Source organism: Pipistrellus kuhlii, unplaced genomic scaffold (genome assembly GCF_014108245.1).
Source record: "Pipistrellus kuhlii isolate mPipKuh1 unplaced genomic scaffold, mPipKuh1.p scaffold_m20_p_5, whole genome shotgun sequence".
NCBI lineage: Eukaryota > Metazoa > Chordata > Mammalia > Chiroptera > Vespertilionidae > Pipistrellus > Pipistrellus kuhlii.
This window is the reverse complement of record NW_023425551.1, coordinates 4,389,945-4,406,720: the sequence shown is the minus strand read 5'-3', so window position 1 is coordinate 4,406,720 and position 16,776 is coordinate 4,389,945. Positions and strand designations below refer to the sequence as shown.

Below are 16,776 nucleotides of genomic sequence, written 5' to 3'. Positions count from 1 at the left end.
TGAACTGAACGTTGTCATAAGAGCTTTACAGCTAATACAATAACTCATTTTTAGCCTCAAAACAATCCCATAAGGGACTACACTACAAGTCCCACTTTGCCATGAGGAAAAAGAGGCCCAGAAGCTTTAAGTAAATTGCTCAAAGTCACCCCACAACTAAGGGGGAGACGTAAGCAAGAGTTGCTGGGTTCTTGATAGAAGGCTCACAATCTCACTCCAAACATTATCTTAAGAGCTTCAGCTTTAAGTCTTTGGCCCCAACCCCAACGTTGGTGACCACCAACTGAGAAAGCAGTCTATGCTTTCAGCCCCCTGTCCTCCTTCAGTCCCAAGACACGGCTGTCTCTTCAGGTCTGCCTGTGGGCATTCGCAGCCCCGTCCAGAAAACCAGCCACAGGAAGGAGAAAATGCCAGGACATTGGCTGTGGGCGCTTTCCCTTTGCGTGCTCTGCAAAAGGCTCACCATGCTGGAGAAGGAATTAACTCCCAATAAAAAGGTAGGACTGTGTCCAAAGTTTTGGGTTTTCCTTTTGGAGGACAGAAGATGGAAGGTCTGGGACGAGGATTTCAACACACTTGCCTTGAGTTCTTCCATCCTTTCCTGGATGGTCGACAGGTCAGACGAGTGGCTGGGGTCCTGGCCTTCAAGTATTTCTTCAGCTTCTACTATCCAGGCCTCCAACCCTTCTAAACTCTTGGTAAAGGTTTCATAGTCAAGAACTCCAGCCTTTTTATTACAAAAGAAAATCAATAGTTAGAAATCTAGTGAAAGGAGACGGATACTGAAATTATTTCTCATGGTCTATTGTCCAATTGCAATGGGACAGACAAGGCTACAATGATTTACATTTTCTTCTTTTTAATTATATAATTTTCTAAATCCTAGAATGCGTTACCTTCTATGTAGAATTAATTAACCAGTTAGAGTCACTCTTAAATATATTATCAAACAGAAATATATCCTGATTCTTGCAAAAACTTATGAATTTTAATATTAAGCCACTTAGCATTTATTAAGTGAACATATTTTACTCAGTGCCGCGGAAAAAAGCATTGGTTTAGGGGCACAATTACTTTGTAAAGAATAGTGTAGCTGAAACCGATTTGGCTCAGTGGATAGAGCATCGGCCTGCGGACTGAAGGGTCCCAGACTCGATTCCGGTCAAGGGCATGTACCTTGGTTGCAGGCACATCCCCAGTAGGGGGTGTGCAGGAGGCAGCTGGTCAATGTTTCTCTCTCATCGATGTTTCTAGCTCTCTGTCCCTCTCCCTTTCTATCTGCAAAAAATCAATAAAATATATATTTTTAAAAAAGAATACTGTAAAACGCCTGCCTTCCCTTATTCCCACTGAATATGCCAGGTTTGTTTATATTTTATTCTGTGGTCTTGAAGGAGGCAGTGTCCGGATGATGAAAATTCTTCTTTCCTGAGTTTACACCCAGAAGTTACAGAACACCCACTTGACAACACATGCTGAGAGGAGCCCTGTACCTGTAACACCGTCTGCTGTTTGCAAAGAGCCTGCTCCAGGCCACACAAGTGTTGGCTCAAAGACAGCTGGTCCGAGTGAATGGCTGCTGCTGCGGAAGCATCCACCTGCTGCTTGAGTTGCTCTCCCAACTCGTGGAGAACAAACAGGGAGTCCTTAACGGTGCCCAGCCCTCTGAGAAGGTCCTGCGGAAGAGGAAAATAATGCCCATCATGAAATAACATGCTAAGTGCAGTCCGAATAATAAACAATCAGCAAAGGGCCACACATCTAGAAACGCTCCATTCTTATCTGACAAGTTATTACACGAAATCACCTTCACCTGAAGGAAAAATAATCAAGAACTGAGTCCAATTTATAAATCCGATTTCCTCTGGCTTATATTCTGACCGTAAAAGGTGGGGGCAAGAGCTACCATGGAAAGTACTGGAAGTGCAGCTCACCCCCAGCCATGCGCACCAGAACCATCGCGAGATTTCCACGCCCCACTCATAAATCCAAAAGGCACATGCAGCCAATGTCCTGGCGTTTTCTCCTTCCTGTGGCTGGTTTCCTGGATGGGCCTGTGAATGCCCACAGGCAGACCAGAAGAGGCAGCTGAGTCCTGGGGTTGAAGGGAGGACAGAGGGCTGAAAGCACAGACTGCTTTCTCAGTTGGTGGTCACCAATGTCATGGCTGGGACCAAAGACCTAAAACTGAAGCTCTTCAGATATTGTATGGAGTGGGATTGTGAGCCGTCCAGCAAGAACTCATGTGGATTAAAAATTTTAAAGAACACATTTACTATCTATACTAATAAAAGTGTAATATGCTAATTAGACCGGACAGCCAAATGACTTTCCGGATGAAGCTGGAGCTGTGAGGACCAAGCCCCTTGCACGAATTTTGTGCATCGGGTCTCTAGTTCTGGTCACAAAAGCCACAGAGACTTTTATTGTAGAACACAGGGGAATGCAACAAAACATACATACACAAGAAAAACAAATCTACAACTAGAGTCAATAACAGCAAAAGTGGACAGTTTTTTCTGCTTCTTCATATATTTGATATCAAATTGAAAACACAGTGCCACATTTCACTTCTTTCTACATAGTATTATAGGCCCAAGAGATGTGTTTATCAACAGTATCATTGTACAATGGGTGGTCGAGTGACAGTGGTTGTGACACACCCTCCTATCTCAGCGGGTGTGGAACCCTAGCGATGGTTCTGGTGTGCAGGGCTAGGGGTGAGCTGCACTTCCAGTACTTTCCATCGTAGCTCTTGCCTCCACCTTTTATGCTCAGAGTTATAAGCCAGTGGAAATCTGGTTTCTGATTTCCTTCTTCCACTAAGCGACGACACATGACTGACTCTTCCACCTGCTGCTGGTGCCCCTAGTCATGGAGGAGAAAGTAGAGCCTGCTGAAACACACAGGGCCTACTGTGAGAGGAGGGAAAGCAACTGCCAACTTTACCCTTGACGTAGCTATCAGATGCAGGCACAAACAACTGGGAGCACTGCACTCTAAAACAGGTGTACCTCCACTCTGGAAGGCTGAACACTGAAAATGACTAATCTTGTTAAGGATAAACTTTTGGTGGATGGAGAAAAGCAGAGGAACTATATTCACCATCAATGTTGAACTTTAGTTTTCAAGTGATGATTTGTTATTAATGTAGGTATTAGATTGGGTCAAACTTTTATTTATTTGCTTTTTATAACTTGCCTAGTTCTGATAAATTGATTGGGAAAGTTTGTCAGAAGATATCTGAAACAAATTCATTAAAATAAAGACAAAAAATGGACAACTAATAAGAGCCATGCCCTGGGGAAATAAGAGAACTGTTCCTGGAAACATTAAGTAGGTTATTGGCAGATACAGTGAAAAAAGAGGACTATTAGAAAGCTATTAAGAAGTACATCCATAAATCAGGAGAGAAAGACTTCTTTGTACCATTAAATTCTTAGAAGACATTATGTTGATGCTTATTCTATACTAGAGGGCCGTTGCATGAAGATTCATGCAATATGCCTTCCTTCACCTGACTGTCAGCACGTTTTTCTCAGGCACCCAGGACCCAGGCCTTCGCTCTGGCCGCTGTCTTCTGCCTTCACTTTGGCTGGAGTCTTTGCTGACTCTGGCCAGAGTTTGCATGCTTGGCTTCATGCCAGCTGGAGCACGGCTTCTGTAGCTCCTCTTTCCCACGTCCCACCCCCCGGCCCTTCCCCTGATAGCAGGTGTCCAGCCCCACTCGGCCAGGCCACTCTGTTCCTGGAGCAGCTGGGGGGAGAGGGGCACCATCATCTTTGTCCTGCTGCTTTGCATATTCCTTCCTGATTGGCTGGTAGGCATTGCAAAGGTATGGTTAATTTACATATTTCTCTTTTATTAGTGTAAATAATAAAAAGGATAATATGCAAATTGACCCTATCAGCAGAATGACTGCAACGACTGGTCACTATGATGCACACCCAGGAGCTGCCCCCTACTCTGTGAGCTTCCATAGGGGGAGTGCTGCTCAGGCAGAAGCTGGGCTCACTGCTGGTGAATTCAGCAGGGATGCTGGGAGCCTCTCCCATCTCCACGGCAGTGCTAATGGCTTAGGCCCTCTCTCCATGGGTCAGACATTCCCTGAAGGTTCCCCGGCTGCCAGAGGGATGTCTGACTGCCAGCTTAAGCACGATCCCCCGGGAACTAGGCCTAAGCTGGCAGTCCCAGACTGCAAAATGGCACAGGCTAGGCTGAGGGACCCCCCCACCCCGAGTGCACGAATTTTCATGCACCAGACCTCTAGTGTAAAAGATAATGAACCAACATGGATGATCCCTTTAACAACAGATTTTTAAAAGCTATCACATTATTCTCCCTAGGGTCATTTCTTATATTGACCATCTCCGTAGAAACAGGCAGCCTGAATCGTTCACATGGATTGCATCCATTAAGAAAAACGGGAAAACAACCCATCTTTCAAAATGGAAGTGAGAGGGCCCTTCACAATCTGACGCATGTGTTCTGAAAATCCTAGCAGGCGCCTTGATACGTAAAACAGTTCTTTGGGGCTCACTGTCTCCCATGCTGAGACACACCAAAAGCTTGCCCACACCAGCACTCGCCCTGCCAAACCAGAGAAATCCAAGGAAGGCGTGTTTGGCAAACAAAACACGATCGCGCCCGAACGTACATTGCAGTCTTGCACCCACGTAGCCACTTCGTCATCGGCGATGTCCTTGCTGGCGGCGGCCTTCAGCAGCTCCTGGGTGCGGGCCGCCTGCTGCTGGACCGCCGAGGCGCACTGGGCCGAGTAGTCCCGGTGCCGCGCCCACAGCTGCAGGAGGGCCCTGCTGGCCTGCAGCTGCTCCGCCACCTCCTCCAGCAGGCCGTTCCATCTGCAAAGCCAACACAGGGCGTGGGCAGATCCCCCCCTCGCGCCAAATGCTCTGGCTCCCCGGTTCATGTTTCACGATCCCGCCTCATGTGCGCTTGGAAGTCATGCAAGGATGTCTCATTTCCATTGCACATCATAAAAAGTGCATGTCACACTCACTCCCAGGGAGACAGCAGGAATGAGGCCCCTCTTGGGGTACAGAGCAGTTCTGACTCCTCTCTAAACATCCCTACTGCTTTTCCTTACCACTAACTTCATTTTGTCTAAAGTAAAGCATACGTGGAATAGTGTCTACACAGCCCAAATTCGGAACACGGGCGAGCTTTAATTGTTTCATTGCTTACAGTGTGGTTGTGCTACATGTAATGCATGAGAGTGTCACGTTAGCAAGCTCCATACCTCAGAGTGACTTCCTTCAATGTGTTGTTAAGCGTTTCTGTCACAGGTGGGTGGCACTCTTTCAATAGCTGTTTGGTGACAGAGCCAAATTCCTGTAAGCTCTTCTCCTGTTTTTCTAGACCATCTTGAAGATTCTGCCCAAAGAAAAAAATACCACAGATAAAATAGTAATTTTGATCTAAATGTAAGTCTGAGTCTAAAAGTAACTTGTAGCTGTTTTCACGAATATGCACATTTGCATATAGAAACAGAGATGTCGCTGCAATGCTTTATAGTAGGGGTGTCGAACTCAATCAGAGAAGGGGCCAAAATCTAAAATCCAGCCTAAATCGTGGGCCGAATGGTTTACTGAACAGTCATAAACTGTCATTGTGATGGAAACGCAGCGGAGTGCAGTGATGACAGCGTGGTGCGGGCCACATTGCAAGGCCTGGCGGGACGGATTTGGCCCGCGGGCCTTGTGTTTGACACACGTGCTTTATAGGGAAGGATTACTGATAGTCTCAGTTCTTAGTGCAACCAAGGGAGGGTCTCAAATCTTAGCACATCTCCATAAGTGGGGGAGGCTAAGGAAAGTCCAGTCCTATTTGACGCTGGCACCTGATTGCCATCAAATCAAAACATGCCAGGTAAAGGCCCTGGATTCTTTCATATCTTTTTTTTGGGGGGGGTGGGGGGGGGGGTAAGGCATAGATTTATTGTCAATCCCAAATCATAAAAAAACGATTCTTTCATATCTTAAGAGAGCACTTGCAGGTGTTAAACACGGACGAGGCTAAGTTAAAAAGTACTTACAACCTGCTCAAGGTTATAAAGAACACATTTACTATTTATACTAATAAAAGGGTAATATGCTAATTAGACCGGATGTCTTCCGAACATCGTTCCAGACAAAGCCACGATGGCAGGGCCGTGGCACAGCGGTTAGGGGCTTTTAAAGTTACTCTTCTCAAAATAAGTTTTAATGATTCTTAGTTTCTGCAACAAGAACTTAAACCTCTTGAGGGCCTGCCCTGCCGGCCCATGGCTGCATTCTGTGGCCGGGGAGAAAGAGCAGTGACAGGTGGATCTCCAAGGCCCAGGTGTGCTGGGAAGTGTGGGCGGCAGCTAATCTGAGGGCAGTGGCCTGAGCTAGGAGGGGTGCTGTGTTTAAGTCAAACAGCCACAGAACCAGGATGCCATTTGAATCTAGATGAATCAAGATGAATGCATTGATAATAATGACACAGGAAACAAAGCATCCAGTGCTAGAAACAAAGGCATGTGTACACACTGGGTAGACCAAAGATATTACACTAAATAAAAACAAAACAGTAGTTTAAAGATTTACCACTTTTGCTATCTTTCTCTTTGCTTTCTTTTTAATCCCTTAGCATACCTTTGGAGAAGCAGGATGAAAAGAGAAAAGGGAAGACAGAAAAGGCAGCGATATGGATCAAGAAGATAGATGTGGATATAAAGTCATTTTATAAAATACACCCATGTGGATATTTACATGTTAGAATTTAAAAATCATTTAATTAGATACCGTTAATCTAGAATTCGGTATCCACAGGCACATTTGGGTGAGTAACCAATAAAATTAAGTTTTTAGTTTGGCTGTATCAAATGTTTAGAACAATATCTGCGGTTAAATTATGCAAACATTTTAAAAATAATTAAATGTAAGCAATAGACAGCAATATTTCAGAATGATGTCCACATGTGCTATTTTCTTCATTTTCTCAAATTAAAAAGCATGTTGAGGGCAGGCTGAATTCAGTCCTCACCTGCAGATTGTCCCCCTGGACTTGCACAGCTTCCAGAGAGCCGACCAGCAGCCGGAACCGGGAGAGGGAGTACCTGGCCTCCATGAGGCAGCTGTTCAGCTCGTCCAAGGCCGCCTTGTGCTGGCTCCACTGGTCGTGCGCGGACCGCAGCAGCATCTGTAACTGCCCCGCCTTTCCCAAGAGAAAGACCCTTCTTAGAACTGTGTAACACTTAAAGTTACAAAACATATGCTCTTCAACATTAATACTAAAGAACTTTATCAGGTTTTTGGACATTATAAATGAACTCAAACAAAAAAGATTTCAAACGTAAGATATAGCAATGTTGAAACCGATGCCTCTCCTCCTTTTGAACACTCAATCTAAATCAAAATTCTTAAAAAGGTTTTATACATAATCTTTATATGTAATATATATTATATACCTGTATTATATAAAAATGATGAAAAGCCTATGTGTTCAATACTACAGTTTAGAAAATGAGTGTTTTGACTAATGCATCAATTCGTTTAATCTTCACAACAACTCGATGAGGTATATAACATCATCCCCATCTTACAGATGAGGAAACTGAGGTACAAAGATGTTTGGAAATCACCTGGGATCATACTGCTAGAATGTGAGACGTCTATATTTGAAATGAGGCAAATCTGGTCCCAGGAAATGATATCAGTCTATCTATCTATCTATCTATCTATCTACTTATCTATCTTTCTCACTTATCTGCACACACCCTCACAAATGAGTATCTTGAGACAAAAACTTCTCATAACATTTCCTTCCATATTTATCTGCAACAGAAAAGTTTTCAGTTTGTATCTTTTAGAAAGATATCTGCTTTGGACTTCCCAGATGTCAGCCCCAATCTTCTGAATGCAACCTTTTCAATATCGAGGAACTATGACCACAATTAAGAAAATCTATAGTAATAGAAGCATAACATGCTAATTAGACCAGACATCCTTCCAGACTACCTTCCAGATGAAGCCAAGGCTGCGAGGGAAGCCCAGATCCCAGGTGCCAGAAAGAAACCGGTGCTGGCAGCCAGGAGAAAAAAGGCCTATTCTTGCATGAATTTCTTACATCGAGTTTCTAGTAGATTATATAAAAAACTAGAGGCCCCGGTGCACTAAATTTGTGGGGGGGGGGGGTGGAAGGGGGAGTGGTGTCCCTCAGCCCAGCCTGCAACTTCTCCAATCTGGGACCCCTTGAGAGATATCTGACCACCCGTTTAGGCCCGATCCCACTGGGACTCTGGCTCCCAACTCCTCGCCTGCCTCTGCCTGATTGCCCCTAACTGCTTCTGCCTCCCAGCCTGATCATCCCCTAACCACTCCCCTGCCAGCCTGATTGACGCCTGTGACCCAGTGGATATGTAGGAGAGGGTAGGGAGTGACTGGTGGATATGTAGGAGAGGGTAGGGAGTGATCCAGTAGATATATAGGAGAGGGTAGGGAGTGATCCAGGTGGATATTTAGGAGAGGGTGTGGTGTTCCAGGCGAAGGACACAGCCAGTGCAAAGTCCCTGAGTGTGGACCAGGCCTGTGGAGTTCAAGAGCAGGGAGAGAATAGAAGCCAAATGAGCCTGAAGGAAAGACAGCTGTTGGAGATGGAGACGAGGTCAGAGGGACCCTGGAGGCCGGGTCACATGGGCCTTCAGGTCCTCACCAGGTTTTGTCCTCATTCTAAACGAGACAAGAAGCTATTGGCGGGTTTGAGCTGAGGACTGCTGTGACCTGGCTTCCACTGGAACAGCACCTCCTCTGGCATGGAGACTATTGAGGAGGTCACTGATAACCACAAGGTGAGCAGACCAGGTGACAGAGACCTGGGTGATAACTGCAGCGACTGGGCAGAGTTAGATTCTGGAAAAACACCTGACCTGTTTGCTGATGGACTGGATGTGGGGTATGACAAAAAGACAGAGTGAAGAATGACTCCACAGTTTTCTGTCCGAACAACTGGACGGGTAGAGTTGTCATTGACTGAGATGGGGAGAAAGTATAGGTGTAGGGGGAACAGAAAGTGATTTGGACATGAGAGTTTGAGATGTCTACTGGTCATGCAAGAGGAGATGTCTACAGATTGGGTTTCTCTCTTCACCCCAGCCTCTGACTCTATCTATTAGATTTTAGGAGAGAAATCCAGGCTGGGGATACACATTGGAGAAATGTGTGTGCCTAAATGGTATGAATAAACATGGATATGAATGAGGTTATTGTATATTTATTATAGAAAAGTTCTGAAGCTAGACTTTAAAAAAAGAGGTTAATAGCCTGGCTCATGTGGCAGTGGTTAAGCATGGACCTATGAATCAGGAAGTCATGGTTCAATTCCACGTCAGGGTACATGCCTGCATTGTTAGCTTGATCCCCAGTGGGGTGTATGCAGGAGGCAGCCAGTCAATGATTCTCTCTTATCATTTATGTTTATATCTTTCCCACTTCCTTACTCTCTGAAATTAATATACATATACAATACACACACATATATACATGTATATATATAATATATATGTATATGTATGTATATATGAGGTAAATAAAGTGATGCATATATATGATGTGTGTATATATGCATGTATATATGAGGTTAATAAAATATTACATATATGTATGTATATATGAGGTTAATAAAACATTACATATATGTATGTATATATGAGGTTAATAAAGTGAACTTAAGTACAAAGAGATGATGAACAGATTTGTATTAATTACTCAGTTACTTTAGAAAAAACAACAGCAGGTCATGAGCGTGACATGGCAAGCAGGGCTTGGAGCCAGCGCTCACATCATTAGCATTACCATGTGGTCTAAACGTGCCCAGGTTTGCCTGAGCTCCCGCAGTGTGCTCATGACGGCATCAGACACTTCTTCTTTCTTGTCCTGAATCAAAGCCAGTCCATTTTGTTCAATCTTCTCCACCTCTTTTTCCTTGGCTTTAATCAAATCTTCTAGATCCTGAAAGATTAAGAACACAGTCATTTTAAATTGTTCTATTATGATGCATTGAAATCAAGCCATTATAGTCTCATATCCTCAAAATCTCTAAATAACCCAAAAGCTTATAATTTTCAGGACAGGGTCTCCATAGGAAAACTGTTTCCTGCATTTAAATTCTGTAAATGGCCTTTTTATTCCATGATAAATTAGCATAATTTACCGACGTAAAATTTGATTTCCTAGTAGATAAGGAAATGGCACCATGTAATTTTTTTTTTCCAAGAAGCTACAGGAAATAGTCAGAACTGGTAACATGATTATATTCTTAAATTAATGCATCTTGCAGTTGGAAAAATTGTCCTGTTAATTTAACCCACAGGGTAAAATGCAATGGAATGGTATTCTGTACCCCAGTATTTGCCAGCATTTGAAGTTTAGTTATTATATGCTTCAATGGAGCTGTGGCATATTGCACACACACACACACACACACATATATATATATATATATATATATATATATATATATATATATATATAATATTTTAAGCTGTTAAAAACTAGGCAAATGTAAAAAAAAAATAAAAACTAGGCAATTGTAAGACAGTATTTTATATTCTATCAGTTGATACTCTGCCATGCTTCAGTGAAAATTTATTTATTTTTCTCTCCTTAATATCATAAAGCTACTTTTGTCATGATGTATTAATTGGAAACTCATGCATTTAGTAGCCAGAATAGATCATTTGTAGTTTTTAATATTGGTTTTTAATTTCCACTTTATAATTCTGTAAGTATTTTGACAGTTTGTTAATCAGAAGATGACTATAGTGGTTACTAGGATTATGGGTCATTTATGCAGCATAGAAAACATAATTAATTTTATTATTTAAAGCTATTTATCTCTACCTCCCTAAAATATTAAATAACCATAAATAATCCTTCCAATATGTCTTTAATATGATTCTAAAATTCAACCTGGAATTAAATGTATCCTCATTTATCCAAAGATATACTTTGTTCAGTGAGCCCTGTGGAATTAATGTCCCATTGCTCAGAAACACATCTCTAAAATGCTCTGTACCTTAATATTGCCATAAAAGCAAACCCAGCAGGAAAACAGGGCTGAAATATATATTTTGTGCAAAATGAAATTGCGATCCTTCCCTTTCAATTATAATTAAAAGATGATTCTGTTTCTGATCAATGAAGGAAAAAGCCAAACCCAACATTTTTTGCTATAATGAATCATTCTTAACTTAAGTTAATTCCTACATAGCAGTTTATATGCTGATTTAAATGAATAAATCACCTCGAAAGAGTGGAAAAATAGTCAAGATTTTTCAAACAAAGTAAAGCTTGAATCCAGTCACCAATTTAAGCATGCTGGCTTGAATTTCAAACTTTGGTCCAGAAGAACCATTTCCCAAAATTGACAATAAATTTTGATCAAGGCTTGTGGTACTGCCAACAAAACATGCCTGTTAGGAAAAAAACAACACACACGCACGCACAGACACACATGCACACACATAAAGACCCAGTGATGCCCCCAAATAGCTGAGCGGAGCTACATTCATTCTGTTCTTTGTTTAGAAAAATGACCTTTCATTTGACATCCCAAGTTGGCCTTGGCATCATGTTCCTCGCCCTACGCTCCCAGCTCTCCTTCCTGACACTGCCTGAGGTGAACCTGTGGGAGATTAACCTTTGGGTCCGAAAAGGAGTAAAACCTGCCAGGCGTCCACTACATTTTCCAGATAACAATGTCTCTCTCTATTAAATAGAACACATGGACATGTAAAGGAATACAATGGAAAATGGCAGGAAAAGAGAATGGAAAAGAAGAAAGACATGCTAAGAAAGAAAAAAAAACAATAGGACAGAAGGAAGAAAAAAGAGAAGTTACATTAAGGTATCGTTTCAGTCTTTCCATGACAACGTCTGTCACATTATGCAGGGAGCACTGATCCTGCTCATGTTCATATGTGAATTACCTTTTAATTGTAATGTTAGTGTTTTCACTCTTGAGCTCGTCAAGAGGTATACATTTTCATAATCCAAATTTGAAATTCTGACTTATTTGCACCTTTTAGAATTGATGCCTAAATTAGAAATGCTACTGGCCCCTGGAGAGGCTCCAGGTTTGATTCCTGGTCAGGATACATGCCCAGGTTGCAGGCTGGATCCCCAGTGCGGGGTGTGCAGGAGGCAGCCGATCAATGATTTTCTCTCATCATTGATGTTTCTCTCTTCCTTTCTCTCTCAAATCAATAAAAACGTATTTTTAACCAAGAAAATGCAATGATATGTTTTTGGCCTTCCATCTTTTATGCACCCATCTTCTGATGTGAAGCTTTTTTTAATTTCAAGCTATTTCTCTATGTGATGGTTTCCTTTGCCATTTTTAAGCATCTCTGACTGGCAAGCCATTATCTTGTCAGCCCAGCACAGGGCATCTGCTCTGCCTTTTCTGAACCAAACAGCTATGCTTCGGAGCTTAAATATACCTGACTCTACATGTGCCCACTTGGGATTTCAAATGAAAAGTCATTTGAACTTCCTTCTCAGAAGGAACTCCCTTCTCAGAAGGGAGTTCATTACTAAAGGCCTTTCTTCTGGAAGTCTAGAATATAAAAACTAGCTTTGGGAATGGGACATTTCAGCAGAATTTCTTCCTAGTTGAGTCTTCAAACTGTTCTTAGGAAATGCTATCAAGAAGTGTCCAAGCTAATCTGTAACACATTACAAATTATTGAATTAGTTTTAAAAACAACTATTGCAGGGTTCATTGTGGCAGCTCCCATGTCGTCTGTAGAAATAATAATATCTGAGGGAAAAAATAAGTGTTCTTAGGTCAGTGGTCGGCAAACTCATTAGTCAACAGAGCCAAATATCAACAGTACAACAATTGAAATTTCTTTTGAGAGCAAAATTTTTAAACTTAAACTATATAGGTAGGTACATTGTTATTAACTTAATTACGGTACTCCTAAGCTGGCCTTCGCTAAATCTCAAGGGGCCAAAGAGCCGCATGTGATTCACAAGCCGCAGTTTGCCGACCACGGTCTTAGGTCAATGGGGAACATTTAGAGTGTGCCCACTTACCCGAATCTGCAGTCCCTGTCACTACCGGAGCAAGCATGTGACACAGTAGTCACACTGGCACCTGTGAACTTCCCCCCCCTCATGAGAGTTGAGTCAGAATCCAATCAAGACTCTAGTGCTAACTCCATTCATAGGAAATACAGGAGAGAGAAGAGCAAGTTAAATGCCACTTTAGGGAAATACACAAGCTGATCTTGGACCCAGTCTACATTTTCTCAATTCATAGGAAATACAGGAGAGAGAAGAGCAAGTTAAATGCCACTTTAGGGAAATACACAGGCTGATCTTGGGGCCAGTCTACATTTTCTCTGGCAAGTTCATAGTGTTAAGAAAACATTATTGACTTAAGAGAGCTAAGGAGCAAAGGAGCATGTACACACTGCTGTATCTTTATGGGAATAAATTAACTAGAAATATACATTTTATAGGAAATTTAGGAAATAGTGTTATGGGTTGAACATTAAAAATATTAAGGGAGCCTTGGCCATTTTGGCTCAGTGGATAGAGCAGACTGCAGGGTTCCAGGTATGATGCTCAGTCAGGGCACATGCCTAGGTTGCGGGCTCGATCCCCAGTTAGGGGGTGTGCAGGAAGCAGCCAATCAATGACTCTAATCATTGATGTTTCTATCTCTCTCTTCCTCTCTGAAATCAATAAAAATATACTTAAAAATATTAAGGGATTATGGTAAACTTTTGGTGGTGATAATATTATGATTATATAAGAAAAGTCCTTTTGTAGAGCTGGAAATTATAGCAGGCAGGAACGAATGGGCATGCTATCTGAGATTAACTATGACATCTTTCAGAAGAGAAGAAATAGGCAAATATGTCAAAATCTTGATAATTATTAAATCCGATGATTAGTATTTGGTGATCAGGGGTTAGCAGCATCCTCTACTTATGAGAATGTATAAATATTCTGTTTTGAATTTATAAAAAGAGGTGAAAAGACCCAATGGACAAATCCTATAAACTCACAGAATCAGAGAAATTTGTAATCGAATGCAACTGTTCTCAATATTTAACTCTCAGTTCTCAAGAAGGGCACTTACACTTGGGACATGTAAAATTGTGGCCTGGAGCGCGTCAGCCGCCTGGACAGTTAGTTACCTGACAGTCTTTCATTGCGTTCTGAACTGAAGCCTGGTCTCCGACTCGATGCTGTTGTTTTAGCTTCTTTTCCTGGGTTTCAAACCACGTTTTCATACCTTGCACATCGTTTTCATATTCTGACCACGATTCCAACAAACCTTCCAACAGCTGGATCTGAACAAAAGTAATGAAATGAAATTTACAATTTTATTTTAATTTCAAATCATTGGCAGGCCACTATTTCCTCCAAACTGAGGTTTCAAAATTCATAAAATACAGTCCACAGTATGTTTGATCAAAAATGAATGTTATAACATGCGAATCAATGACTATTTTTTGGTAAGCAAGTAAAGATCTTAAGTCTACTTGAGACGAGGGCAAAAGAAATTAAAAAACTAAAATTATATGAAATATACAAAGGGTGGAGGTCACATAAGACAAAGTAATTGACGTGATTAAAGAACATGTAGAGCCAGCAGTAGCTATTTTGGCTCAGTGGATAGAGCATTGACCTATGGACTGAAGAGTCCCAGGTTTGATTCTAATCAAGTGCACATGCCCCGGTTGCAGGCTCAATCCCAGTAGGGAGCATGCAGGAGGCAGATGATCAATGATTCCCTCTCATCATTGATGTTTCTATCTCTTTCTCCCTCTCCCTTCCTCTCTGAAATCAACAAAAACATGTACGTATTTTTACAAAAGAACATGCAGAGCCATGTATGTATCCTTTGGTGGGATTCTCTCCAGCAGCATCCCCGAGCCCAGTGTCTGTTGCTATCCTAACACATACAGTTACTTTTCTTGATAGAGTCTATCTCTTCTTGGATTCTTCATGAAATACCGCAGCGGGGGCCGCGTGGTTTACCTTCTCAGCTACTAGACCCTGCAGGATCTGCCAGCTTTTATTCATCGCTCCGAGTTGCTCAGCGAAATCCGTCTTATCACTGCGCTTGCTCTCCACGTCCTGAGTGCTGATCTGCAGCACAGACTGGTTCACAAAGTCAACTGTCAGCTGCTTACAGTTGATGTCTATCTTAAAGCCCTGGAGCGAGGAGGGAGAAAAGAAAGCAAGGTCAGCCGTGGGCATGTCCTGTGTTTTCTCAGGAGCTGGAGAGCTGTCAGTAACCAAAAGGTTAATATCATCACTTCCATGGGTTAGTCCAAATGGCAGTCTGTGTGCATGCATAGAACCGGTTATTTTCAGAAACTGGATGTATTCATATAAGATATATATGAATACAGTAAACATTAATTAAATTTATACCTTTTGAATTTATAAATATATTTGAATTTATAAATATATATGTATGGCAGAGGATGTAGAATTGGATACATTTTATGATTATACTATAAAATATTTATATATTATAGTATCAATTTTTATGACTTCTTAAAATGGCACAAACCTTATTGAAAATTATTCCTAATACCAGACCACTTTTCTATGCTTTTCACTAGGGAGGCAATGTTCTATTTCTTATATACCTATCTGGTCGCTACGGATGAAATCTATACCTCACATCCTGATTGCCATCACTGGAGTTCGTATGCCCCTTCAAATAACATAGTTCCAAAACATGAAAAGGTAGAGATAAAGCATGTGTAATCAATCACCTTATATTTCTGAAGGTACTCATCGATGGCCTTGCAGCCTATGGCATTTTTTATATCCTCTTCATCCTTTTGAATGACATTCTCCATGAGAGCGATCCAAGTCATGACTTCAGAAATGGCATGGCGCGAGGGCAGCTTATCCATCTGGAGCTGCCCAGCGAGGAGAGCAAGTCACAAGTATTAGAATTCCCACTGGTGCCTGTTGACCTAAACACCCCACACGAGCCCTTATTAATGTCCCAGCATAGGCAACTCTTCTTAAGGCCATGTTTGGATCATAACCTCATTGCAAGCTTAGAAGGAAACAGCAGGCAAACACTGAACAAGCACAGTCATTCTATGTTCACTTGCCATCCAATACTATAAACATTGTATAAACACTGGCTAATTAATCAAAATACCAGAAAGAAGAAAATATTATTGTTATTTTATAGCTAGTTTTATGACTTTCAAAAAACGTAACTACAAAACACTCAGCAGATGTATCTTATTAATTAGCTCATAAAATCTCTGTGTATTATGACTCAAGAATGTTAAAAGGAGAAAGAAAAACACCACAATACCAACTATCATTTCCGAGGGCTTTGGCCCTCTCATATTTATTCCCAAGAGCACAGCCAACTCCTTCAGTCTCTAAAATACATTTGCAAGTCTGAATCTTACTTAACACAGCATACATTTGTGAAGCTGGTTATTATAATAATTTGGAAAAACATAAGCAATCATTTAAAATATTTATGGATTTCTCTGAGGTGCAGAGTGATGTAGAGATAAATGTGGGATGCGCAGCAGCTGATTAGTAGAATTAAAAATTGTCATTAAACCCATCTATCTTACTGTATCTACAGTGATGAGCACAAAAAAAAGAGAGAGACATAAACTCTATGGGAGTTCAGAGGAGAGAAACATGTCTCCAGCAAAGAGGAGAACTGACTTCCCTTTTTTAACTTCTCTTCCCTGTTGAATGAATGCCAGCTGCTGTATAG

The 16,776-nt window shown here is 41.6% G+C and overlaps 1 protein-coding gene across 4 annotated transcripts in view; it reads right to left on the bottom strand.

Moving 5' to 3' along the window:
• Positions 1 to 16,776, bottom strand: part of SYNE1 (spectrin repeat containing nuclear envelope protein 1) — a 373,726-nt gene that overhangs the window by 68,358 nt on the left and 288,592 nt on the right. For all 4 annotated transcript variants that reach the window (XM_036414424.2, XM_036414425.2, XM_045573412.1 and 1 more), the window contains 9 exons: positions 15,791 to 15,940; positions 15,042 to 15,218; positions 14,195 to 14,350; positions 9,837 to 9,992; positions 7,030 to 7,200; positions 5,261 to 5,394; positions 4,658 to 4,862; positions 1,494 to 1,676; positions 581 to 727 (listed from right to left, as the gene is read on the bottom strand). In XM_036414424.2, coding sequence (XP_036270317.1) covers positions 581 to 727; positions 1,494 to 1,676; positions 4,658 to 4,862; positions 5,261 to 5,394; positions 7,030 to 7,200; positions 9,837 to 9,992; positions 14,195 to 14,350; positions 15,042 to 15,218; positions 15,791 to 15,940 — 1,479 coding nt within the window. The remainder of the gene's footprint in view (positions 1 to 580; positions 728 to 1,493; positions 1,677 to 4,657; positions 4,863 to 5,260; positions 5,395 to 7,029; positions 7,201 to 9,836; positions 9,993 to 14,194; positions 14,351 to 15,041; positions 15,219 to 15,790; positions 15,941 to 16,776) is intronic.